The sequence below is a fragment of the Heterodontus francisci genome, chromosome 40, assembly GCF_036365525.1.
Source record: "Heterodontus francisci isolate sHetFra1 chromosome 40, sHetFra1.hap1, whole genome shotgun sequence".
In the NCBI taxonomy this organism is placed as follows: domain Eukaryota; kingdom Metazoa; phylum Chordata; class Chondrichthyes; order Heterodontiformes; family Heterodontidae; genus Heterodontus; species Heterodontus francisci.
In genome coordinates this window covers 12,145,506-12,173,154 of record NC_090410.1, presented here as the reverse complement: position 1 = coordinate 12,173,154, position 27,649 = coordinate 12,145,506, and the positions used below count along the sequence as shown (strand labels likewise).

Below are 27,649 nucleotides of genomic sequence, written 5' to 3'. Positions count from 1 at the left end.
TCTCTCCATTCTCTCCTTTCTCTCCTTTCTCTCCTTTCTCTCTCTCTCTCCTTTCTTTCTCTCTCTCTCTCTCTCTCCTTTCTCTCTCTCTCTCTGTCTCTCTCCTACTCTTTCTCTCCTTTCTCTCTCTACCTGAATTTACGATTTGATTTTTTTTTCTCCCCCGCCCCCAGGTCCTTGCCCCACTTGATCCTCTTGATTTGACGCCTTGCCTTACCCATCTCCGCCCTGAGTTACCCATCTCCGCCCCGCACGTCCTTCCCTAGGGACCTGTGGCGATGTGTTGGATCGGCCCTTTGCCCTGTCCAGCTGCTGCTCTACTGCTGCTGCTCTTGCCCATCTGTCAGGTATGTGCTGGCACTGGGAGGGGATTTACAATCAGTTCAACGAGGTTTTATTCCAAATGGGGGAAGCGAACAGAATCTGGAAGAGCAAAGACAAGTTAACGATTGTTAACTGGCCATTTCTCTTTCGATTTCTTTGCAGAGTTCTGTGATTTTAATCCATTCCCAGTTTGCTGTTAACATGGAACGAAACACACATACAATATTCCAGTCACTTCTGACTCATTTATCTAATAATTTAGTCACTGATTTGTCAGGGCCAATGATCCTTAGTTGCATCACAATTAGAAATAAGTAATGTGCAGCACGGAAACCATTTCGTCCAACTGGCATACTGGTTCCACCTGAGCTTCCTCCCACTCCTCTTCATCTTGCCCTTTTTAACAGATCCTTCTATTCCTTTCTCCCTCATGTGTTTATCTATCTTCCCCTTAAATGCCTTACATACGAACATACAAATTAGGAGCAGGAGTAGGCCACTCGGCCCCTCGAGCCTGCTGCGCCATTCAACAAGATCATGGCTGATCTGATTGTAACCTCAACGCCACATTCCCACCTACCCGATAACCTTTCACCCCTTGCTCATCAAGAATCTTATCTACCTCTGCCTTAAAAATAGTCAAAGACTCTGCTTCCTCCGCCTTTTGAGGAAGAGAATTCCAAAGACTCTCGATCCTCTGACAGAAATTTTTTTTTTCCTCATCTCTGTCTTAAATGGGCAACCCCTTATTTTTAAACAGTGACCCCTAGTTCTAGATTCTCCCACAAGGGGAAACATCCTTTCCACATCCACCCTGTCAAGACCCCTCAGAATCTTATATGTTTCAATCAAGTCACCTCTTACTTTTCTAAATTCCAATACTGTACACAGTACTCCAGATGTGGTCTCACCAATGCCCTGTATAACTGAAGCATAAACTCCCTACTTTTGTATTCAATTCCCCTTGCGATAAAATAACAAAGAACAGTACAGCACAGGAACAGGCCATTCGGCCCTCCAACCCTGCGCCAATCTTGATGCCTGCCTAAACTAAAACCTTCTGCACTTCCGGGGTCCGTGTCCCTCTATTCCCATCCTATTCATGTATTTGTCAAGATGCCTCTTAAACGTCGCTATCGTACCTGCCTCCACCACCTCCCCTGGCAGCAAGTTCCAGGCACTCACCACCCTCTGTGTAAAGAACTTGCCTCGCACATCCCCTCTAAACTTTGCCCCTCGCACCTTAAACCTATGTCCCCTAGTAACTGACTCTTCCATCCTGGGGAAAAAGCTTCTGACTATCCACTCTGTCCATGCTACTCATAACTTTGTAAACCTCTATCATGTCCCCCCTCCACCTCCGTCGTTCCAGTGAAAATAATCCGGGTTTATCCAACCTCTCCTCATAGCTAATGCCCTCCAGAACGGGCAACATCCTGGTAAACCTCTTCTGTACCCTCTCCAAAGCCTCCACATCCTTCTGGTAGTGTGGCGACCAGAATTGCACGCAATATTCTAAGTGTGGCCTAACTAAAGTTCTGTACAGCTGCAGCATGACTTGCCAGTTTTATACTCTATGCCCCGACCGATGAAGGCAAGCATGCCGTATGCCTTCTTGACTACCTTATCCACATGCATTGTCACTTTCAGTGACCTGTGGACCTGTACGCCCAGATCTCTCTGCCTGTCAATACTCCTAAGGGTTCTTCCATTTACTGTATACTTCCCACCTGTATTAGATCTTCCAAAATGCATTACCTCACATTTGTCCGGATTAAACTCCATCTGCCATTTCTCCACCCAAGTCTCCAACCGATCTATATCCTGCTGTATCCTCTGACAATCCTCAACACTATCCGCAACTCCACCAACCTTTGTGTCGTCCGCAAACTTACTAATCAGACCAGCTACATTTTCCTCCAAATCATTTATGTATACTACAAAGAGCAAAGGTCCCAGCACTGATCCCTGCGGAACACCACTAGTCACATCCCTCCATTCAGAAAAGCACCCTTCCACTGCTACCCTCTGTCTTCTATGACCGAGCCAGTTCTGTATCCATCTTGCCAGCTCCCCTCTGATCCCATGTGACTTCACCTTTTGTATCAGTCTGCCATGAGGGACCTTGTCAAAGGCTTTACTGAAGCCCATATAATAACATCCACTGCCCTTCCTTCATCAATCATCTTTGTCACTTCCTCAAAAAACTCAGTCAAATTAGTGAGACACAAAACCATGCTGTCTCTCGCTAATAAGTCCATTTGTTTCCAAATGGGAGTAAATCCTGTCCCGAAGAATCCTCTCTAATAGTTTCCCTACCACTGACATAAGGCTCACCGGCCTATAATTTCCTGGATTATCCTTGCCACCCTTCTTAAACATAGGAACAACATTGGCTATTCTCCAGTCCTCTGGGACCTCACCTGTAGCCAATGAGGATACAAAAATTGCTGTCAAGGCCCCAGCAATTTCCTCCCTTGCCTCCCTCAGTATTCTGGGGTAGATCCCATCAGACCCTGGGCACTTATCTACCTTAATGCTTTGCAAGACACCCAATATCTCCTCCTTTTTGATAACGACATGACCCAGACTATCTACACTCCCTTCCCTAGACTCATCATCCACCAAGTCCTTCTCTTTGGTGAATACTGATGCAAAGTACTCATTTATTACCTCACCCATTTCCTCTGGCTCCACACATAGATTCCCTTCTCTGTCCTTGAGTGGGCTAACCCTTTCCCTGGCTACCCTCTTGCTCTTTGTATACATATAAAAAGCCTTGGGATTCTCCTTAATCCTGTTTGCCAATGACTTTTCATAACCCCTTTTAGCCTTCCTGACTCCTTGCTTAAGTTCCTTCCTACTGTCTTTATATTCCTCAAGGGCTTCGTCTGTTCCGAGCCTTCCAGCCCTTACGAATGCTTCCTTTTTCTTTTTGACGAGGCTCACAATATCCCTCGTTATCCAAGGTTCCCGAAACTTGCCAAACTTATCCTTCTTCCTCACAGGAACATGCTGGTCCTGGATTCTAATCAACTGATGTTTGAAGGACTCCCACATTGCAGATGTTGATTTACCCTCAAATAGCCGCCCCCAATCTAAATTCTTCAGTTCCTGCCTAATATTTTTATAATTAGCCTTCCCCCAATTTAGCACCTTCATTCGAGGACTACTCTTATCCTTATCCACAAGTACCTTAAAACTTATGGAATTATGGTCACTGTTCCTGAAATGCTCCCCTACTGAGACTTCGACCACCTGACCGGGCTCATTCCCCAATACCAGGTCCAGTAAGGCCCCATCCCTAGTTGGACTATCTACATAATGTTTCAAGATGCCCTCCTGGATGCTCCTTACAAATTCTGCCCCATTCAAGCCCCTAGCGCTAAGTGAGTCCCAGTCAATATAGGGGAAGTTAAAATCACCCACCACTACAACCCTGTTGCTTTTACATCTTACCAGAATCTGTCTACATATCTGCTCCTCTACCTCCCGCTGGCTGTTGGGAAGTCTTAGTAAACCCCCAGCACCTTTCCTATTCCTGAGCTCTACCCATATTGTCTCGCAACATGACCCCTCCGAGGTGTCCTCCCGCAGTACAGCTGTGATATTCTCCTTAACCAGTAATGCAACTCCCCCACCCCTTTTACATCCCCCTCTATACCGCCTGAAGCTTCTGAATCCCGGAATAATTTAGCTGCCAATCCTGTCCTTCCCTCAACCAAGTCTCTGTAATAGCAACAACATCATAGTTCCAAGTACTAATCCAAGCTCTAAGTTCATCTGCCTTACCTGTTATACTTCTCGCATTGAAACAAATGCACTTCAGACCACCAGTCCCGCTGTGCTCAGCAACATCTCCCTGCCTGCTCTTCCTCTTAGTCTTACTGGCCTTATTTACTCGTTCCCCCTCAGTTATTTCACTTGCTGTCCTACTGCTCTGGTTCCCACCCCCCTGCCACACTAGTTTAAACCCTCCCGCGTGACGCTAGCAAACCTCGCAGCCAGGATATGTGTGCCCCTCCAGTTTAGATGCAACCCGTCCTTCTTGTATAGGTCCCACCTGTCCCTGAAGAGATCCCAATGATCCAGATATCTGAAACCCTCCCTCCTACACCAGCTGTTCGGCCACATGTTTATCTGCACTATCTTCCTACTTCTAGCCACATTGGCATGTGGCACAGGGAATAATCCCAAGATTACAACCCTAGAGGTCCTGTCTTTTAACTTTCTACCTAACTCCCTGAACTCCCCGAACTCCCCCTGCAGGACCTCGACACTCTTCCTGACTATGTCTTTAGTACCAATGTGTACCACAACCTCTGGCTGTTCACCATCCCCCTTCAGAATGCCCCCTGTCCGTTCAGAGACATCCTTGACCCTGGCACCAGGGAGGCAACATACCTTCCTGGAGTCTCTTTCATGTCCACAGAAGCGCCTATCTGTGCCCCTGACTATAGAGTCCCCTATAACTATTGCTCTTCTGCGCTTTGTCCCTCCCTGCTGAACAACAGAGCAAGCCGTTGTGCCACTGCTCTGGCTGCTGCTGTTGTTTTCCCCTGATAGGCCATTTCCCCCCCCAACAGTATCCAAAACGGTATACTTGTTAGAGAGGGGATAGCCACAGGGGATTCCTGCACTGACTGCCTGCCCCTTCTAGCGGTCACCCATCTATCTGCCTGCACCTTGGGTGTAACCACTTCTCTAAAACTCCTGTCTATGACGCTTTCTGCCACCTGCATGCTCCTAAGTGCATCCAATTGCTGCTCCAACTGATCCATGTGGTCTGTGAGGAGCTGCAACTGGGTACACTTCCTGCAGATGTAGTCATCCGGAACGCTGGAAGCGTCATGGACCTCCCACATCTCACAGGTGAAGCAATTCACCCCTCTAACTGACATTTCTAGCACTAATTAATAAATTAATTTAAAATAAATACTTAAATATTTATTAAATCCTTAATAAATTAAGTTACAATTAACTATATGGTCCCTAGTGCTAGATTTCTACTATAAATATTAAATGCTAAATACAGTAATCTCCCTCCGGTTTAGTTACTCCTCTACTTATTAATTAATTAGTTAATTAATTAGTTAATTAGGGTTTTAATCAATGTTTTATTTTCAAATTCAGTATAGATTCCCTACCAGCCAATCAGGTCACAGCTTTCCTGTGACGTCACTTTTTCAGTTTTTTTTTACCCGAGGTAACTTACCAGTCCGAAACTCCACCCTCCGAGTTTTCTCCCTGGATGTCGGCCGCGAATCCCTGAGGTAAAGTTTTTATACTTGCCAATCCGGAACTCCGCCCTCTGAGTCTTCTCCCTGGATGACATTCTATTAGCCTTCTTAATTACTTTCTGTACCTGCATACTAACTGTTTGTGATTCATGCACGGGAACACCAGATCCTTCTGCATCTCAGCTCTGCAATCTCTCACCATTTAGATAATATGTTTCTTTTTTATTCATCCTGCCAAAGTGGACAATTTCACATTTTCCCACATTATACTACATTTGCCAGATCTTTGCCCACCCACTTAACCTATCTATATCCCTTTGTAGCCTCCTTATGTCCTCTTCACAAGTTACTTTCCTACCTATCTTTGTCATCAGCAAACTTAGCAACCATACCTTCGGTCCCTTCATCCAAGTCATTGATAGAAATGGTAAAAAGTTGAGGCCCCAGCACTGATCCCTGTGGCACACCACTCATTACATCCTGCCAACCAGAAAATGACCCATTTATGCCTACTCTCTGTTTCCTGTTAGCTAGCCAGTCTTCTATCCATGCCAATATGTTACCCCCTACACCATGAGCTTTTATTTTGTGCAATAACCTTTGATGTGGCACCTCTGGAAATCTAAGTACAGTACATCCACCGGTTCCCCTTTATCCACGGCACATGTTACTACTTCAAAGAACTCCAATAAATTGGTTTAAACATGATTTCCCTTTCACAAAACCAGGCTGACTCTGCCTGATTACCTTGAATGTTTCTAAGTGCCATTTTATAATCTCTTTAATAGCTTCTGACATTTTCCCTACGACAGACGTTAAGCTAACTGGCCTGTAGTTTCCTGCTTTCTGTCTCCCTCCCTGATCACTCTGTAATAGTGAGTTCCATGTCCTCGCCACTTTCTGGGTAGAAAAGTCTCTCCTGAATTCCCTATTGGATTTACTAGTTACGATCTAAAACTTCCGTAAGTTTTAGAATACTCATGGACAAAGACGAGAGTGGTCCTAAAGGAAGAGTGCTAAATTGGGGGAAGGCCAACTATACCAAAATTCGGCAGGAGCTGGGGAATGTAGATTGGGAGCAGCTGTTTGAAGGTAAATCCACTTTTGATATGTGGGAGGCTTTTAAAGAGAGGTTGATTAGCGTGCAGGAGAGACATGTTCCTGTGAAAATGAGGGGTAGAAATGGCAAGATTAGGGAACCATGGATGACAGGTGAAATTGTGAGACTAGCTAAGAGGAAAAAGGAAGCACACATAAGGTCTAGGCGGCTGAAGAAAGACGAAGCTTTGAAAGAATATCGGGATTGTAGGCGCAATCTGAAACGAGGAATTAAGAGGGGTAAAAGGGGTCATGAAATATCTTTAGCAAACAGGGTTAAGGAAAATCCCAAAGCCTTTTATTCATATATAAGGAGCAAGAGGGTAACTAGAGAAAGGATTGGCCCACTCAAGGACAAAGGAGGAAAGTTATGCGTGGAGTCAGAGAAAATGGGTGAGATTCTAAACGAGTACTTTCACCGACGAAAGGGACATGACGGATGTTGAGGTTAGGGACAGATGTTTGATTACTCTAGGTCAAGTCAGCATAAGGAGGGAGGAAGTGTTGGGTATTCTAAAAGGCATTAAGGTGGACAAGTCCCAAGGTCCGGATGGGATCTATCCCAGGTTACTGTGGGAAGCGAGAGAGGAAATAGTTGGGGCCTTAACAGATATCTTTGCAACATCCTTAAACACGGGTGAGGTCCCGGAGGACTGGAGAATTGCTAATAATGTCCCCTTGCTTAAGAAGGGTAGCAGGGAAAATCCAGGTAATTATAGACCGGTGAGCCTGACATCAGTGGTAGGGAAGCTGCTGGAGAAGATACTGAGGGATAGGATCTATTCCCATTTGGAAGGAAATGGGCTTATCAGTGATAGGCAACATGGTTTTGTGCAGGGAAGGTCATGTCTTACCAACTTAATAGAATTCTTTGAGGAAGTGACAAAGTTGATTGATGAGGGAAGGGCTGTAGATGTCATATACATGGACTTCAGTAAGGCGTTTGATAAGGTTCCCCATGGTAGGCTGATGGAGAAAGTGAAGTCGCATGGGTCCAGGGTGTACTAGCTAGATGGATAAAGAACTGGCTGGGCAACAGGAGACAGAGAGTAGCAGTGGAAGGGAGTTTCTCAAAATGGAGACGTGTGACCAGTGGTGTTCCACAGGGATCCGTGCTGGGACCACTGTTGTTTGTGATATACATAAGTTTGCAGACGACACTAAGATTGGTGGAGTAGCAGATAGTGAAGGGGACTGTCAGAGAATACAGCAGAATATAGATAGACTGGAGAGTTGGGCAGAGAAATGGCAGATGGAGTTCAATCAGGGCAAATGCGAGGTGATGCATTTTGGAAGATCCAATTCAAGAGTGAACTATACAGTAAATGGAAAAGTCCTGGGGAAAATTGATGTACAGAGAGATTTGGGTGTTCAGGTCCATTGTTCCCTGAAGGTGGCAACGCAGGTCAATAGAGTGGTCAAGAAGGCATACGGCATGCTTTCCTTCATCGGACGGGGTATTGAGTACAAGAGTTGGCAGGTCATGTTACAGTTGTATAGGACTTTGGTTCGGCCACATTTGGAATACTGCGTGCAGTTCTGGTCGCCACATTACCAAAAGGATGTGGATGCTTTGGAGAGGGTGCAGAGGAGGTTCACCAGGATGTTGCCTGGTATGGAGGGCGCTAGCTATGAAGAGAGGTTGAGTAGATTAGGATTATTTTCATTAGAAAGACAGAGGTTGAGGGGGGACCTGATTGAGGTGTACAAAATCATGAGAGGTATAGACAGGGTGGATAGCAAGAAGCTTTTTCCCAGAGTGGGGGATTCAATTACAAGGGGACACGAGTTCAAAGTGAGAGGGGAAAAGTTTAGGGGGGATATGCGTGGAAAGTTCTTTATGCAGAGGGTGGTGGGTGCATGGAATGCATTACCAGTGGAGGTGGTAGACGCGGGCACGATAGCGTCTTTTAAGATGTATCTAGACAGACACATGAATGGGCAGGAAGCAAAGAGATACAGACCCTTAGAAAATGGGCGACAGGTTTAGATAGAGGATTTGGATCGGCGTAGGCTTGGAGGGCCGAAGGGCCTGTTCCTGTGCTGTAATTTTCTTTGTTCTTTGTTCTTTGATCTGATTATTATGGCTGCCCCAGTTTTCGGTTCCCCCTAAGTGAGAACGTCCCCTGTACTTCTACCATATTAAAAAGTCTTCAATCAGGTCGCCCCTCGGCCTTCTCTTATTTTTAGATAGAGGAAGGAGCTCCGGACTGTTCAACCTTTCCTGATGGGTATAACCCCTCAGTTCTAGTATTATCTTGTGATTTCTGCTTTGCACCTTCTCCAGTACCTTTTCCTGCATCCACAGATGTGGGTGTTGCTGCCAAGGTCAGCATTTATTACCTATCTCTGATTGCCCTTGAGAAGGTGGTGGTGACAACTGAGTGTCTTGTTAAGCCTTTTCAGAGAGCAGCTAAAAGTCAACCACATTGCTGTGGGTCTGGAGTCGCATGCAGGCCAGAACGGGTAAGGATGGCAGATTGCCTTCCCTAAAGGACATTCGTGAGCCAGATGGGTTCTTACAACAATTATGTAGTTTCATGTTCATTTTGACTGATTCTAGCTTTTGTGACCTGATCTCATTGAAGCACACAAAATTCCACTGAGGTTGTTTTCCCTGGCTGGGGAATCTGGAGCACGGGGGGCTCAGTTTCAGGATATGGGACTGTGGTGAGAAATGTCTTCACTCCGAGGGTTGTGAATCTTTGGAATTCTCTACCCCAGAGAGCTGCAGATGCTCCATCATTGAGTATATTCAAGGCTGAGATAAATTTGTGGTGTGTCAGAATCAGCAGATATGGGGAGCGGGTGGGAAAGTAGAATTGAGGCAGACGATCAGCTTTGATTTTTATTGAACGGCAGAGCAGGCTCAAGGGGCCGAATGGCCGTCTCCTGCCCATGTTTCTTATGTCCTTCCAGACTTATTTAATTAACTGAGTTTAAATTCCCCAGCTGCTATGGTGGGATTTGAACCCGTGTCTCCAGAGCACTAGTCCAGTGCCCTGGATTACTAGTCCAATAACAGAACCACTGAGCTGGTGTTTATAATGTGGAATCTGGGTTAGATTTAAATGTGGTACGCTGCAGTGCTAAGGGTTTTTGATGGCCGGCCTTTTGTGTGGATCTCCCCTCTTGTCACTGCCTCACTTAAACGGGCAAGGGTGGGAGAGCCCAGAGAGGCTGACTGGCACATCTTGGGCTGGGCGCTGTACAGTGTCTACAATAACAGAGAATGGTTACTGCTCTGAGCAGGCCATTTGGCCCCTCGTGTCCGTGCCAGCTCTCTGGAAGCGCAACTCGCCTAGTCCCACTCCCCCACCTTTTCCCCGTAGCCCTGCAAACTTTTCCCCGCCGGATAATTCTCCAGTTCTTTTTTTTTTTTGAAGGCCTCAGTTGAAGCTGCCTCCACCACAGGAGGCGGTGGCAAAGTGGTAATGTCATTGGGCTTGTACTTCAGAGGCCCAGGCTAGTGCCTGGGGGACATGGGTTCGAATCCCACCACGGCAGATGATAAATTAATAAATCTGGAATTTAAAAAGCTAGATTAATGGTGACCATGAAACCATTGTCGATTGGTTCACTGATGTCAATCTGCCATCCTTACCCGGTCTGGCCTACATGTGATTCCAGGCCCACAATGTGGTTGACTCTTAAATACCCTCTGAAATGGCCCAGCAAGACGCTCTGGTCAAATACTGGGCAGTGAATTCAAGATCCTAACCACATGCTGCATTTAAAAAAAATAAAATAAAATTTCTTCATATTGCTGTCGCTTTGCCAATCACCTTAAGTCCGTGTCCTCAGGATCCTTCTGCCAATGGGAACAGTTTCTCCCTGTCTACTCTGTCCAGACCCTTCATGATTTTGAACACCTCTCAACCGTCTCTTCCAGCAGAACAGCCCCAGCCTCTCCAATCTATCCACGTCACTTAAGGTCCGCAATCCAGGAACCACGGATTTATATACAGGATTTAGAAAGTTAAATTTGAAGCGTTGCTGGACCAGGAGCTACTGTAGGTCAGCACGCACGGTGTGGGCGACTGGAACTGAGTGCGTTAGGATACAGGCAGCAGAGTTTTGGATGTGAGGGCGGAAGGCCGGCCAGGAAACATTGGAATGCTGGAGCGAACAAAGACGTGGATGAGGGTTTTCGGTAGCAGCTGAGGTGTAGAAGAGCTATGTTAGAAGCGTGGTTTATGAGCGCAGGAATCGGTTGCAACTGCTGGGGCACTACAGAGACTGAAGGAAAGCTCACTGAAATGTTTTGTAACAGTGGAGGCTCTTGATGTAATTTAAAACGCACAGGGCGGAGGGAGGGAGGTGCGAGTGCTCTCTCCAAGTCATGGTTCACAGCCGAGCAGTATAACTAAGGTGCCAATCGAACATGAGCAAGTCGAGGACAACAACTGGCATTTATATAGCGCCTTTAACATAATAAAAGGTCTCAAGGCACTTCACAGGGATATCAGCCGACAGAAATTGACACCGAACCGCGTAAGCGGACAGGTTTTAAAGAACGGTAGAGAGGTGGAAAGGCTTAAGGACGGAATTTCAGAACTTGGGTCCTGAACGGCTGAAGGCACAGCCGACAGTGGTGAGATGCTGGAAGTCGGAAATGCACACGAGGCCAGAACTGGAGAGGCGCTGAGATCTCGGAGGGTTGCAGGAGGTTGAGTGGCCATGCTCTTACTGTTGCTCTTGCAGTGATTGCATGTTTGGTTCTGGTGTCTGTCCTTGATTTCCCTTTGCCAGAAGGCGAATGTGTAGTGTAATACAGCAACGATCTCTGCACCGTGTCTGCGTCTGTGAGGTTATGGGCAACAGTGATTACAGCAGAGCTGCAATACCAATAGCAGCCCAGCCAGCCTCCCCGCACTCAGCTAGTTAATGCTGTGAGTAACCGCATCAGAAAGATCAAGAAATTCCACGTCCAGACTCTGGTGAGTTGACTAATCTCCGCTGCGGTTCTGCATTAGACTGGGAGAGGGATGGGGAAATCATCCAGTTTTCTGCTGTTGAGCAAAATCCAACAAACCCCCCCCCCCCCACTTTGCTGGAAACTGCAAGTGCACATCGGAGACACCAGGACAGTGCAGCCTAGTGATGCCTTGGATGGTCAAATACCCTACAGGCTCCCCCAGCTGTGCCTCAGTGGGTAGCCTCGGAGTCAGAAAGTTGTGGGTTCAAGTTGAACCTGAGCACAAAAATCAAAAAGCTGACACTGCAGTGCAGTACTGAAGGAGTGCTGTGCTGTCATTCGGATGAGACGTTAAACCGAGGTCCCGTCTTCCCCCTCGGGCGGATGTAGAAGATCCCGTGGCACTATTTCAAAGAAGTGCAGGGGGAGTTCTCTCTGGTGCCCTGACCAATATCTATCCTTCAATCAACCTCACAAAAACAGATGATCTGGCCATTATCACATCGCTGTTTGTGGGAGCTTGCTGTGCATAAATTGGTTGCCAACATTACAACAGTGACTACACTTAAAGGTATTGGCTCTGAAATGCTTCGGGATATGCTGTGGTTGTCAAAGGCGCTATATAAATGAAGTCAGATCACACTAATGCCCCTAGACTCTCTAATGCACTGGTGCCCCGTGGACAGGTCAGCACCTTCAGGGGAGAAAAATAAATAAAATACAGTCATCAGAAAGCAGATACTTAAACTCTCAGCAGTCCCTTCCATTTTCTACTGATTTGAAATGATCTGCCTGTTCCTACCATATTTTGCAACTGGTACAAATTACAAAGGCAATGCAGTCTGCCAGTAAATCCCCCTGTGACTGTGTGCACAGCTGTGCCTCCACTGGTTGCATGTACGCTGTATAAACACACTCTGTCTATTACCACTGCACAGATGCTGCATCTATCTGTGTGTGTTATGCCTGCATGTATATTGTGCCTGTGCACGCTGTGTCTGTCTTGATACGGGAGCCTCACTTTCTATGTAGTTATTGATGGGTTTCTCTTTATAAAATAAAAGACGAGGAGGGTATTTCAGCAATGAAAGTGTTAACACACTGTGGCAAAGTGCCATGTGTTCAAAGGAGGGATTTAAATCTAAACGAGAGGAACAGTGAAGTTGCTTTACGTACATAATGCTAAAAGCAGGGCAGTCTAAGAACCTCCCCTCGCTCCTTCCCGCTGTCCCCTTTTTGCTTGAAGTTGAGAGTTCAAATCCCACTCCAAAGACCTGTGGGCACAAAATCCAGGCTGACGCCCTCATCGCAGTAGCGAGGGAGTGCCGCACTGTCAGCGGTGCCGTCTTCCGAATGAGACATCAAACCGAGGCCCACCTGCCCTCGAAGGTGGATGTAAAAGATCCCATGACGCTACTGGAGTTCTTCCCAGTGTCCTGGCCAATATTTATCCCTCAACCAATATCACTGAGAACAGATTACCTGGTCATTATTGCTGTTTGTGGGATCTTGCTGTGTGCAAATTGGCTGCCATGTAGCCTACATTACAACAGTGACTACACTTCACTGGCTGTAAAAGCGCTCTGGGACATCCTGAGCCGCTATATAAATGCAAGTCCTTTCTCTTCAGAGCAGTAAACTTTGCCGTTGTTACAGACAAACTTTCATTCTGGAACTTGCTGCTGTTGTGTTATGAATGCAGCTAGGGAGAGAAACCGATGCCGGAAGCATTGAGAGTACTCTGTGCTCCTTTTGGCATGGGTAACCAGCCCGAGTTAAGCATACAACCCTTGACATTGGGGCTGGAACCCACAATCTTTCAACCTGGAGGCAAGAGTCTTATCAACTGCACCAAACATTTAACGTCTTGCCTACGTGCAGTTTCACACCAGCTGCTTCCTCCTCGGCTTGAAGATGGTGAAACCAAGGTCGTTGAATCATCTACCTCATCTATTTCTGTGCCCCCCCCCTCCCCCCCCCACTTATCTAGGTCCATACATGCTCAGTTCCCCTTTGCTAATGAGCCTGTCTCTTCCCATTGACTATTCAAACCTTGCCGACGCTTGTACAAGTGTCTCACTATCTGTTTGCTTCTGTATTCTGGAACTCCTACTTATTACACTTGTGTTCCCACATGTGATAGGGGAAATGAAAGAGTTCATTCTTCATTCAATTCCCCTCTTTCCTGCCCTCTATCTCAAAATTATTTTCTATTCTTTGACCTCTTTTTCTCCCCCAGATGAATTATCTGATTTATTACCCCCACTCCCTGACTCATTGAGACAGCTCAGCTGTGGAGGGGAAGGGGCGTGGGACAATTTTCCCCCTCTGTTTGCCCCGCCCCCTGTTTGGTGTTGCGATCCAGACCCCTTCGTGTGAAGCATTAATATTTTATGTGAACCACGGGGTTTCCCCAAAGTGCTTTACAGCCAATGAAGTACCTTCTGTGTTGTCACAGGAAACATGGCAGCCAATTTGTGCACAGCAAGCTCCCACAAACAGCAACATGATAATGACCCGATCATCTGTTTTAGTGATAAATATTGGACAGGACACCGGGGAAAACTCCCCTGCTTTTTATATGAAATAGTAGCCAAGGGGTTTTTTTTGTTGTTGTTGTTCACCTGAGCAGGCCATCTGTTTAACATCTCTTGTCAAAGGACAACACCTCTGACAGTACAGCACTCCCTCAGTACTGCACCAGGAGTGCCAGCCCAGATTTTGCACTCGTGTTACTAGAGCAGGGCTTGAACCCGTAACCTTCTGACTCTGAGGCGAGGGTGCTACCCACTGAGCCACAGCTGATAACCGAGACTTTCCTGGAACTCTCCAACTCGCACCTGCCTGGATGAGGAAAGATCAAATTGCAATTTTAGTCCCTTTCTCCAGTTAATACACAGTCGAAGGTCGGCTGTAATGCACAGGAGATTTTAGATTTCCCAACTGTTCTTCCATGATCGGAATTCTGTCCCAGGTCTAAGCCCTCCCCGCCAGCAGGGAATTGCAAGGTCACTGCAGAACATGGGCTTAAGCCCAGGAACTAATGGTCTATCTGTCCTTTCTGGGTCGTTATTTAAAATGAAGTGCCAACTGCCAAAATAGCACCGTCAGGAATTCAAAGTGAAAGCAGTAACCAGCTTAAAAATAGCCTGGAGAGGAAATTAAACTCCTTGTCTTGTAGCTGGCTCCAGCAACTAATGCTGGGCTGTGCTCTGTCCCTGCCCCAATGGGAAGTTTCATACAGAAGAAATGGCAGATAACTCAGCACGACTTAAATAGTATTTCAAAGGTGGTTAGTCTCGATGTGTCGGTCTTACCCTTTCACCCTCCCTTTCTTTTTACCCTCTCTTCCTCCTCCCTCTTCCCCCAACCCAACCTCTCCAGGAAGACATCAACCCTGCATCGATGTCCGTGATACCACGGATCAGATTCCACAGATTTGGGAAAAAGCTCTGCTCAATCTTTGTTTTCCTGCCAAGAACACTTTGTCCTTTTTCTTGGAACATCTCCATGTGACAGTTTGTCAGATCCCCACTGCAGTAACCACAGAAACAATTAAGACCAGACGGGAATTCAACTGAACCCAGTGCCTCAGTGGGAATATTGGAAGGAGTGAACTTTAACCCCATGCTTAGCATGTAGATCAGCGAGACTCGCTGTTATGACTTGAGGCCCTGTATAGGCTTTCCTTCCCCACTAGGCCCCAGAGGAAGATGTGTAGATCTGTGAGTTTCTTGGACACCTGAGACCCAGCCCTGAGTTGCTGCTACCCCCAAGAGCAAGTTATACAGGGAGTGGCAGACTCTCCCAAAGAGTCATTGTAGGGTTGCCAACTCAAAGAATTAATCTCCAATACACAGCCTCAAGCAAACCTGGGAGTAACATTATAGGCGCCAATTTAAAATAAATTGGTTAGTTTTTCATAAGACTTTTTTGTTAATTTTAAAAATATTGAAGATGGAAGTTGGTGCCTATGTGGGTGATTCATCGGGTAATGAAGACTCTGTTTACTTTCCAATCAGTAACGGGAAGGCGGAGCCCTGTCGGATTGACATGTCAAGTGGTCAATGGCGGGAACGTAGGGGAGGGGCTGTTGGTGGGAAGTCATGTGATGAAATCTCCAGGAATGCATGAACCAGAGTTGGCAACCCTATGTCTCTACTATCTACAAATCTCATTCATTCCATCTCCATCAGTTCTAGGCGTGCAATTTTAAAATGAAGGAAGGAGGGAAGTTGGAAATGTGGTGCTTTCATCCAATGGGTAGCGAAGTTGTGGAAAGAAAATTATTGCAATATTTTTTCAATACAGCATTTTACATATTAAGAGTTGTGTGTTGGAGCATGTGGTTATGGAGAGAGGGATGACTTTAAAAAAAAAAACCCTAATTTCTCTTTTTTTTTTCCAGCTGTCCAAACACGCGCCAGAAGGTAAGCTGTAGATAACTGAACACATCCAGTTATACAGGAGACTAAGTATTAATTTCAGGATAAAGACACACAGGGTGAAATGAACTCAAATCTGCTCCAGAGCCAGCACAGGCACAATGGGCTGAATGGCCTCGTTCTGTGCTGTACAATTGAGTAGCAATACAGAAATGCCTCTTTCCCCCTCCGTCCCCCCAAAAGACACACAGGATTCGCTATTCAGTCACTCAGTTAAGCACCAATAAGGCACCCAGGCTAAGAACAACCCCTCCCCTCCTATTTAACAGGGGCAGAGGGGGGAATGATGGAGAAGTGAGTTGGAGTTGATCTATAAAGAATGAACTTTTATTTATCGTCTCCTGTTACATCTCAGTCAGGACACCCCCAAAGTGCAAACTTTCAAATTGCTCAAACGTCCTCAAAATCGACTTTAGGAGTTCTAAAAAAGTGTCACGATGTTCTTCAGACTATAATCTCTCGAATGAAATGTTAAAAGAATGTTCAATCCCATCCTCATCGCCATCTTTCTTTTGTGTATTCAATGAGTAAATCTAACGTGAGTCTTACTGTAGGCAGCCCGTTGTGGAACTTTTAGTTTACACCTCCCCAATGGAGAGGGCAGTACAGCAAAATGCTCAGCTATTACATATACCACACCTACAGTGCATTTAGAAGCATGAGATCACCTTCTAATGCAATGGTGCAGTGAATAGAAGGCCTCTTATTGAAACCACGCGATCCGTTGACCCTTAGGAAGGGACAGTGCAGTGGGCGATTTTGCCCTTGTTTGCTGCTCTTTGGCTTGCACCAGTTTCTCTTGTGTCTTGTCTTCCTGCCTTTTGCTTGGGCTCATTTGTGCAGCGTTAAATTGCTGAGTGAACGCTGCTAGATGCCTTTTCCGCTCATGCAGTGGGTAAGTGAAGGAGCTTCCCAAATCCCAAGGACATGCACAGGGTCTCCACGGCCAGACCTTTGCCCCATGATTGTTTCCGCGTAATCGGGAAAGCACGTGGATCTCGCGTCACTCACGGGTTCACCTGATTGCTTGTGGATCTTGCTGTGTAAAGGTTGGCTGCTGCGCTTTCCTGTATAGCGAGTGACTGTACTTCTAATTGGCTGGGAAGCACTTGGGTCATCCCCCAGAATGTGATGCTACGTGATTATAAATACAAATGTATCACAGTAAAGTGTCCCAAGGCATTTCACAGACAAAGATTGATACTGAGCCAAAGGAGGAGACATTAGGACAGGTGACCAAAAGCTTCAATCAGAGGTAGGTTTTAATGAGAGCGTCTTAAAGGACGAGAGGGAGGTTTGGGGAGGGAATTCCAGAGCTTGGGGCCTATACAGCTTAAGGCCTGGTCGCCAATAGGGGAGATTAACGAGGCCAGATCAGATAAATGCAGAGATCTTGGAGGGCTAAGATTAGTGATGAGGAGGGGTGAGGTCCTGGAGGGTTTTGAGCACAAGACTGATCATTTTAAAACTGACACCGGTTGTCTTGTGAGGAAAGGTTGTACAGGCTGGGCTTGTTTTCACTGGTGTTTAGAAGAGTGAGGGGAGACTTGATTGAAGTTTGTAAGATCCTGAACAGTCTTGTCAGGATGGATGCGGAAAGGATGTTTCCTCTTGTGGGTGACCCAGAACTAGGGGGCACTGTTTTAAAATGAGGGCTCGCCCTTTTAAGCCAGAACAAGAATTTTTTCTTGCGACTTTGGAGCTCTCTGCCCCAGAAGATGGTGGCGGCGGGATCATTGAATATTTTTAAGGCGGAGGTAGATAGATTCTTGTTAGGCAAGGGAATCACAGATTATCGGGGTAGATGGGAGTGTGGAATTCGAGACACAAACAGATCAGCCACGATCTTATTGAATGGCGGAGCAGGCTCGAGGGGCCGAATGGCCTACTTCTGCTCCTAGTCCGTATGAGACATACGGGGACCGGGAGCCACTAAATCTCAGTGAGAGTGGTTGTGAGTTAGGAGACGGGCAGCAGCGTTTTAAGTGAAATTAAGCTAATGAAGGGGAGAAGTGGGAAACCAGCCAGGAGAGAACTGGAATGGTGAAGTCTGGAGGTAACAAGAGTTTGTCCTTGTTTTTTTTTTAATGGAACTACTCCTGCGGGCGCGCCAGGAATCCAACCAGATTGTAAGGGGACTCTTGTCAATCAAGGATGCCTTTCATTTGACCACTAGGATAGAGAGCAAGCTCTGATATTGTAACCAGTACCAGGGGTCCCGCTGTCTGCCAGTTCAGAATAATCTGTGTGAGTACAAAGCCAGTGGCTCTGTTACTCCTGGCTTTTATCTTGTTCCTCTCAGTGATGCCATTCGAGGAGGTTTGGAATCGCAGTTACTGCCGAACCATTGAGGTGCTGGTAGATGTTGTCCGAGAGTTTCCGAGTGAGTCTGAGTACATCTTCAAGCCCTCCTGCGTTCCTCTCTTGCGATGTGCCGGCTGCTGTGGGGATGAGAAGCTGCGGTGCACAGCACGGGAGATGTACAACGTAACAATACAGGTGAGGGAAATGCGCAACGTGACTCTACATGTGAGGGAAACGCACCCGTTTGCCTGTGTGGCTCAGAACCCTGTTGAGCAATTGTTTGCCCACTGAGCCATTGGATGGGGAGGGAGAAGCTACATTTCTGCTGTAGGTACAATCCCCACTCTGCTTCCTGGTGTTCACCAGTATTCAGTGCAGCAGCTCAAAAAGGAGAGAGCAGGATTCTGCACCTTCACCTCAAGAGGTTACATTTTGACTTTCAATGGGAGAATTTTCATGAGACCCAATGGCTCAGTGGATTTGTGCACTAGGTGGTGTAATACTGAGGCAAAGAGGGACGAGTGTCAAGCCAGCTGGTCTTGGCCATGTCAGTCTTTGCGGGTCCACAGTCTGTCCCCTGGGTGATGCAGAGCAAAATCAGCTAGCTATCCCACTTCTGATCCCAGTCAGCAAGTCCAACTGGAAGGTGTGCACGAGATGAGGATGGGATTCTCTCTGCTCTGATGCCCGTTCTTCACTGGATAGTAGTCAGAAGAAGCTACCTGATTTTCCACATCCTTAATTCAGGAGCACTGTAGCCAGCTCTAATCCCAGTCTATGCAATGGCTGAGAGCCAACTCTGCATCTAGGGAGCCAGGGCAGGAAACTGGACGTACTTGGAATCTATGACCATGCTTTTTGTTTCATATAAGAACAATGTGACCTGTCTCCGGACAGATCCGTATTAAGGTGTTAAAGTGGTACCAGTCATTCTGGAGGGTGAGGGTGCACAGCCGGAGGTCGTGGTCCACGTTGGTACCAATGAGAAAGGTAGAAAGAGGGATGAGGTCCTGCAAAAAGAATTTAGGGAGCTAGGCAGTAGATTTAAAAAGTAGGACCTCAAAGGTTGTAATCGCTGGGTTTCTTCCAGTGCCACGGGCTAGTGAGTATATGAATAGGAGGTTAGAGCAGATGAATGCATGGTTGGAGAGATGGTGCAGGAGGGAGGGCTTTAGATTCTTGGGTCACTGGGCCTGTTTCTGGCGAAGGTGGGATCTGTGTAAGATGGACGGGTTGCACCTGAACCAGAACGGGACCAGCATCCTTGCTGGGAGGTTTGCTAATGCTGTTGGGGTGGGGGGAGGGGGGTTTAAACTAATTTGTCAGGGGGATGGGATACAGAGTGGAACCACAGTAGGGGGTGATGTACAACCAAATATAAATGTGAAGCTAAGTCAGTCTGGAGGTCAGAGTAAATGTAGACCTGTTAACGCTCAGGCAAATAATGCGAGGCTGGATTGTATCTATTTTAATACAAGGAGTCTTACTAGTAAGGCAGATGAATTGAGGGTGTTGATTAACACATGGGAATATGATATCATTGTTATTACTGAGACATGGTTGATGGAAGGGCAGGACTGACAGCTTAATATCCCAGGGTATAGAATCTTCAGACGTGATAGGGGAGGGGGTATAGGGGCATTGCACTGTTGATTAAAGAGACAATTACTGCAGTAAGGAGGGATGATATCTTAGAAGGTTCCTCTAATGAGGCCATATGGGTAGAACTTAACAAAAAGGGGGCAGTCACTTGGTTGGGAGTGTACTACAGGCCTCCAAACAGTCAGGGAGAGATAGAGGAGCAGATATGTTGGCATATCTCAGAGAGGTGTAAAAATAATAGGGTAATAATAGGGGATTTCAACTTCCCGTATATTAGAGGGGATAGTATTTGTGCAAAAAGCTTAAAGGGGGCGGAATTCTTCAAGTGCATTCAGGAGAGCTTTTTGAGCCAGCACATAGAGAGTCCGACAAGAGGAGGAGCAGTACTGGACTGAATGCTAGGGAATGAAGCCGGACAAGTGGTAGAAGTGGCAGTGGGGGAGCATTTTGGGGATAGTGACCATAACTCTGTAAGATTTAAGATTGTTATGGAAAAGGACATAGAGGGTCCGGAAATAAGAGTACCGAATTGGGGGAAGGCCGATTTCAATATAATAAAACAGGATCTGGCCAAAGTGAACTGGGAGCAGCTTCTTAAAGGAAAGTCTACATCAGATCAGTGGGAATCATTTAAAAGGGAAATTGTGAGGGTTCAGGTGCAGCATGTTCCTGTAAAGGTGAAGGGTAGGACCAACAGGTCAAGGGAACCCTAGATATCAAGGGATATAGAGGATTGGATAAGGAAAAAAAGGAGGCGTATAGCAGATTCAGAGTGCTGAAAACAGCGGAGACCCTAGAGGAGTATAGAAAGTGTAGGGGAGTATTTAAAAAAAAAAGTAATTAGGAAAGCGAAGAGGGGGCATGAAAAATCACTGGCAGACAAGATAAAGGAAAATTACAAGGCGTTTTATAAGTATGTTAGGGGCAAGAGGATAACCAGGGAAAAAGTGGGTCCCATTAGGGATCAAAGAGGCAATCTGTGTGTGGAGCCGGAGGACATAGATGAGGTTTTGAATGATTACTTTTTATCTGTGTTCACTATGGAGAGGAACGATGTAGGTGTAGTGATCAGGGAAAGGGATTGTGATATACTTGATCAAATTAGCATTGAAAAGGAGGAAGTACTAGCTGTTTTAGCGGGCTTGAAGGTGGATATCCCCAGGCACAGATGAGATGTATCCCAGGCTGTTATGTGAGGTAAGGGAGGAGATAATGGGGGCTCTGACACAAATTTTCAGATCCTCTTTGGCCACAGGAGGGGTACCAGAGAATTGGAGGACAGCGAATGTGGTACCATTATTTAAGAAGGGCAGCAGGGATAAACCAGGTAATTACAGGCCGGTGAGTCTAACACCAGTGGTAGGGAAACTATTGGAAAAAATTCTGATGACAGGATTAATCTCCACTTGGAGAGGCAGGGATTAATCAGGGATAGTCAGCATGGCTTTGTCAAGGGGAGATCATGTCTAACAAATTTGATTGAATTTTTCAAGGAGGTGACTAGGTGTGTCGATGAGGGTAAAGCAGTTGATGTAGTCTACATGGACTTCAGTAAGGCTTTTGATAAGGTCCCGCATGGGAGATTGGATCCAAGGTAATTTGGCAAATTGGATTCAAAATTGGCTTAGTGGCAGGAGGTGGAGGGTGATCGTCGAGGGTTATTTCTGCAAGTGGAAGCCTGTGACCAGTGGTGTACTGCAGGGATCGGTGCTGGGACCCTTACTGTTTGTAAATCATTAATGATTTAGATGTGAATATAGGAGGTATAATCAGTAAGTTCGCAGACGACACGAAAATTGATGTCGTAAATAGTGAGGAGGAAAGCCTTAGACTACAGGACGAAATAGATGGGCTGGTAAGATGGGCAGAGCAGTGGCAAATGGAGTTTAATCCTGAGAAGTGTGAGTTGATGCACTTTGGGGGGGTCTAACAAGGCAATGGAATATCCAATGGATGGTAGGACCCTAGGGAGTACAGAGGGTCAGAGGGACCTTGGGGTGCTTGTCCATAGATCACTGAAGGCAGCAGTACTTCCTAGAGTTCTACCATCCATTGTATATTCCATACGGAAGGCATATAGGATACTTGCCTTTATTAGCCGAGGCATAGAATATAAGAGCAGGGAGGTTATGATGGAGCTGTATAAAACGCAGGTTAGGCCACAGTTGGACTACTGTGTACAGTTCTGGTCACACTATAGGAAGGATGTGATTGCAATGGAGAGGGTGCAGAGGAGATTCACTAGGATGTTGCCTGGGTTGGAGCATTTCAGTTATGAAGAGAGACTAGATAGGCTGGGGTTGTTTTCTTGGGAGCGGAGAAGGCTGAGGTGGGACCTAATTGAGGTATACAAAATTTGAGGGGCATTGATAGGATAGATAGGAAGAAACTTTTTCCCCTTAGCGGAGAGGTCAATAACTAGGGGGTATAGATTTAAGGTAAGGGGTAGGAGGTTTAGAGGGGAGTTGGGGAGGAATTTTTTCACCCAGAGGATGGTTGGAATCTGGAACACACTGCCTTTAGGGGTGGTAGAGGCAGGAACACGCATGACATTCAAGAAATATTTAGATGAGCACTTGAAACGCCATAACATACAAGGCTATGGGCCAGGTGTGGGGAAATGGGATTAGTTAGGACGGGTGCTTGATGGTCGGCGCTAGCGCATTAGGCCGAAGGGCCTGTTTCTGTGCTCTATGACTCGAGTTACATGGAGAGATTGGCGAAGCTAGGATTGTTATCCTTGGAGGAGAGGAGGTTTCGAGGAAATTTTGGCAGGTATATTAAGAATTGTACTCCTGGGTGGGTGGGTGGGTGGGTGGAGTGAGGAGACAGTGTGTTAGTTCACTGCCGACCCTGGGGTATTTACTGAGTGACGTACTTGGTTAACTGAGGAAATCTGCCTTTCTCAATCATGCAAGAGCACCTGTCGTTTTCAGATAAATCATTTTGAAATAATATGTTTTTCAGGTCATTAAATTAAAACCTTTGGAACATGTGACTAGGCAGGAGGAGAAGATCTTTACCGAGCATAGCAGCTGTGAATGTCGGTAAGAACTTTCTCTTTTATTCATGGGATGTGGGCATCGCTGGCAAGGCCAACATTTATTGCCCTTGAGACGGTGGTGGTGAGCCTCAGCTGAAATGGGCTTGTATCAGATTAAATGTTGACTTTCCCTGGGCGCTGACTCTCACTAGGGTTATGTGTTCCGTGGGCACTGACTTTTAATGGGTTATGGGTGATCTGGGCACTGACTCACGCTAGAGTATGGGCTTCCTCTGGGCGCTGTGGTACATGTCTGTTCCCCACCAAGTGCTGACAGACTCTCTCTGGTAACTAACCCAAGTGGCCCATCTTTGTGTGCAGCTGGTGAGTGAGTGTCAGCAGGTCAATTAGCCAAATGGGACATCACAACTGAGTCCTAACTGCTCCTCCTCTAACATCTCTCTGGCAGGAGTCACTGGATAGTGGTCAGCGGCTTACCTGATTTCCCTCTCCTTCAACCTAGGAACACTGCAGCCAGTTGTAGTCCCAGTGCTGTGCAGTGGCTGAACACTAACTCAACATCCACAGATCCCAGGGGTGGGGGGAACTGGATCTTCCTGGAATCTGTGATAGAGCTTTTCACTCTGTTTAATAGCAGTGCAACCAGGCTGATTCTGGTTTATGAAGGCCTTGGAGAGGGTGCAGAAGAGATTTACTGGAATGGTACCAGTTACGTTGGACTTCAGTTATATGGAGTGACTGGAGAAACTGAGATTGTTCTCCTTGGAAGAGAGAAGGTAATGAGGAGATTTCATGGAGGTGTTCAAAATCACGAAGGGTTTTGATAGAGTAAATAAGGAGAAACTGTTTCCACTGGCAGGAGGGTCGGTAACCAGAGGGCACAGATTTAAGGTCATTAGCGAAAGAACCAGAGGGGAGATGAGAAATTATTTACCCAGTGACCTGTTGTGATCTGGAATGCATTGTCCAAAAGGGTGGTGGAAGCGGATTCAGTAGTGATGTAAAAAGAAATTGGAACAATACTTGAATTTGCAAGCTGTAAGGAAGTGCAGGAGAATGGCTCTAATTGGACAGCTCTTTCAAAGAGCCAACACAGGTATGATGGGCTGAATGGCCTCTTTCTCATTCTGCACTATCAATCTAAGATCACCTCAATATATCTCTCTCTTTTTTTTTTAGACCACGGCGGAAACGATTGAAAGGTGAAAGGTACAGGAAGAATTTCTGCTTCTGGAACAACAAACTCCAGGACTTAAGAAACCCGCCTACAAAAATCTTTCTTTAAAACCTGAACCTTCCCCATCTTTTTCTCAAGAGACGCATTTGTTCTTTCAGGAGAAACGTCAAGAGGAAAGGTCAGAGGAGGCGCACAAAGATGGGAGACATGTCTGAGCTTAACCAGTGAGTCTATAATCATTGTGTATGTACTGGTGCGGGGGCAGAGAGGTATTGCCTGCTTCTGTTATACTCATGGGGTAGGGGTGGTGAAAAGGAGTCGCCTGCTTCCGTTATACATGATTGTTGTTTATAATGTGGTCAGTAAATGGGTTATTAGTTTTCTTTCTGTGTAGAGTCTTTAAACGAATCCCATCGCTGCCTTTTGACTAAATTAAGACCTTTTTTAAAATTTGGCGTTTTGCATTTTCGACAGCAGGAGCTCTGATCCAATGAGCACAGCTGCTGCCTTTGGCATTGGCAAATCCTAGGACTTGCAGCTTAACGCAGGTGGCACTGCCAGGACTGCACGCCAGAGGTCTGTCATTTTTTTCTGCCATGGTAATTAGATTTTTGTGGGGTAAGGGTATCGAGGGATATGGAGCAAAGGCAGGAAAGTGGAGTTGAAGTGTAGATCAGCCATGATCTAACGCTTCGGGAGGGTCAATGGTGTCCTCCTAGTCCTCATGTTCCAGGGTGGGCTTCTCTGTAACAGAAGCCTCAGGACTCCGAGCAGAACAGAATGGTTTTCCCTCTTCTCTCTCTTTCTTTCAGATGCCCCACAGCAAGAAGGAGGAGTCTCTAAGCAGCCTGACGAGGAAAGGCTCGGTCTGCGGGTGCTGCCCACTACTGACTGAACCGTGGAGAGACCATTGAAAGGAGAGCTGTGGCATTGCTGAGTGATGTTGACCGCTTCTTCACATTGCTGTGCCTGGGGAAAACCCTGTATTTCCTGGTATGGCTGCCTGAGTGAACTGGGATCTGCTCGCTGAGAAGGTGAGGGGAGGGGGCTGTTAAGGAGCAGATCCCTTCTGTTACCTGCAAACAGTAGCTGGCAGCTCATCCCAGAAGGGTTCCCTCTGGCAGCTTTACAGGAATGACTCTTCACTAATTGCCATGTTCCACAGACCATCCGCCCAGCGCTCTCTATTTTTAAACTCCAGTCAAAAAAAAAATTCTGTGAGCTGCACTAGTTGAGAGACTGCGTGTGTCTGTATTTTTAAACTCCGATCAACTTAATTCCAAATAATCCACAAGTATTCCCTCTTTTTAAATAAACGGAAGGAACTTGCATTTATATGGCGCCTTTCACTGCCACAGGACACCCCAAAGTGCTTTACAGCCAATGAATTGCTTTTCAAGTGTAGTCACTGTTGTAAAGTAGGAAATGCAGCAGCCAATTTGCACACAGCAAGATCCCACAAAAGGAAATGTGATAAATCATGAGCAAAATGTGCCATTTGAACAACATTTTAAAAAAAAAAATGGAGGGGACTTTTTTTTCCCCTTAGTCGTTGACCTGGGCTGGGGTAAAGTTCCAGGTGTGCTGACCCCTATATATGAGATAGAGTCTGTTATCTGCCGCAATCAATCCTGTTTCTTTAGTCTATAAAGAAATTCCCTAACTCGCCAAAAGAAGTGTTGTGTCCTGACTCGCAGAAGATCCTTAGTGTGATTATCACTGGGATTTATCACAGTCCAACCCTAGTCTAGTCCTGCATGTAGGGCAATAGAATTCAGTTGATGTTGACATTTTTCCAACTGTATCTCATTCTCACTCAAACCACTGTGAGCCCAGCGCCGCGACCGATCTGTTCTTTAAAATATGCAATAAAAATGCTTTTGAAAAATAAATAAAATACACCTGTGCATCACTAACTTCAATTTGGGTGAAATAATAACTCTTAATTTCAGGACCAAAGACACTGCATTTGACAACAGCCAAGACAATTTCTCTTGTAGGGAGGTGCAGGGGGATTAGAAATCGTGTGCTGGGAATCAGGAGTTCAGATCCAGCCCCGAAGGATGGGATACAAGTCTCCACGAGTTCCGCATCCCAAAAACTGGGAGTCTTCCTCTGACGGGACACAGGATGCAACCACGTGCCAAATTGGTGCAGTAAGGGGCCGCATTTTGAGTGCCGGGTGAGGTGCATTCTTGGGGCTAAATAGAGGAGGCTTTACTCTATGTATATAAAGGAGATGTGAAGGGAAATAGTGTTCAGTAGCGATACAGCAGAGGTACTATTGCTTGGGATAAGGGGAAAGATATCGGTTATTATCAAATTTAAAAAACCTATGTGAGCACAATGCAGATAATTCAAAAAACGTGGGCAAAGCAGAGAGATTCCTCAATTGGGGATCTTCAGGTTGAGTAATGGCCGGGAATATAAGGTGCTGTTATTATGGTTTTAAAAATAAAATGATGACTGCACACAATGGGATTGTGGCTTAAACAATTGGGGCCTTTGAAAGGCGTAATGGGGAAAGTGATAGTGTATGAAAACAGTGCAGATATGTTCCACAGCTTTTATTGGATCACAGAGGAAGCTTGCACGTCACTCTCTCTCTCTCTCTCTTTCCCCCCTCCCCCTCCCCCCCTCGACTTCCTAGAAGCGAGGGATTGACTTTTCAAACTGTTATATCTCTACCAGAAGTGAGGGTTAATTTTTTGGGAAACAGGGAAATGCTATGGTGGGGGGGGGGGGGGGGGGTGGGTGGTGAAATCACTGACAAGGAGGTGACAGAAATGTTGAGGGTGGTGCTAAGGGACTAAAGGGAGGGGGGTCGTATAAAAGAAGTAGGAAACACAACAAAAATGGTTGCGTAGATATTAAGCTGGTGACCTGGTCATCTCAGTTGGGGGAAAATGTTTGAGGGGATCCTGCTAAAAGGTATGATGAGAGTAAGAGTGAAGCATCACGTGTGCACTCTACCTGTTGCTGGCTTTAGGGCAGCAACAATAACCTGTCCAGCTGCTGAAATGTCTTTCTTGCACATCCCGAATTTCCAACACTCCACCATTAGTGGCCGTGCCTTCAACCGTTTTGGCCCTAAGCTCTGGAATTCCCTCCCTAAACCTCTCCCACTTCTTCAGAGGCTCCTTTCAAAAAAACCTCTGATCCAGTTTTTGGGTCACCTGTTCTAATGTCACCTTATGTGCCTCAGTGTTACATTTGTGGGAATCACCTTAGGATATTTTACTACATCGAAGGCACTACATAAATGCAAGTTATTATAACTGTTGGACCAGAATGCCGGGACCTGGTGCTACAGACACTATTTTATGTTCATTTTTATTTATCCTGCTTTATGAATAAGCCCAGCTGTGCCCATTTGTTTTTTGTTGAAGTTTTTTTTTTCACTGTGCACCTCCGACACTGGATATCGGAGCGGTACCGGTGACGTTTGGCCAGAACATTGAGGAATTTCATTTACTCTGCCCCAAGTCCTAGACTGATTGAGGTTAAAAAGCATCTCAATTTTTCAAACACGCACCC

The 27,649-nt window shown here is 46.2% G+C and overlaps 1 protein-coding gene across 2 annotated transcripts; it reads left to right on the top strand.

Moving 5' to 3' along the window:
• Positions 1–175: 175 nt before the first annotated feature.
• Positions 176–26,008, top strand: LOC137353217 (snake venom vascular endothelial growth factor toxin ICPP-like). 2 transcript variants are annotated; one of them, XM_068019289.1, is made up of 7 exons: positions 176–347; positions 15,989–16,010; positions 18,328–18,524; positions 22,899–22,978; positions 24,115–24,144; positions 24,271–24,336; positions 24,925–26,008. In XM_068019289.1, the coding sequence occupies exons 1-7, from the start codon at positions 279–281 to the stop codon at positions 24,953–24,955; spliced, it is 495 nt and encodes a 164-aa protein (XP_067875390.1). In that variant the 5' UTR covers positions 176–278; the 3' UTR covers positions 24,956–26,008. The 2 variants fall into 2 exon arrangements, with proteins under 2 accessions (XP_067875390.1, XP_067875391.1); XM_068019290.1 differs by lacking the exon at positions 176–347 and adding an exon at positions 11,091–11,602 and having other exon boundaries at positions 24,925–26,007.
• The last annotated feature ends 1,641 nt before the right edge of the window (positions 26,009–27,649 follow it).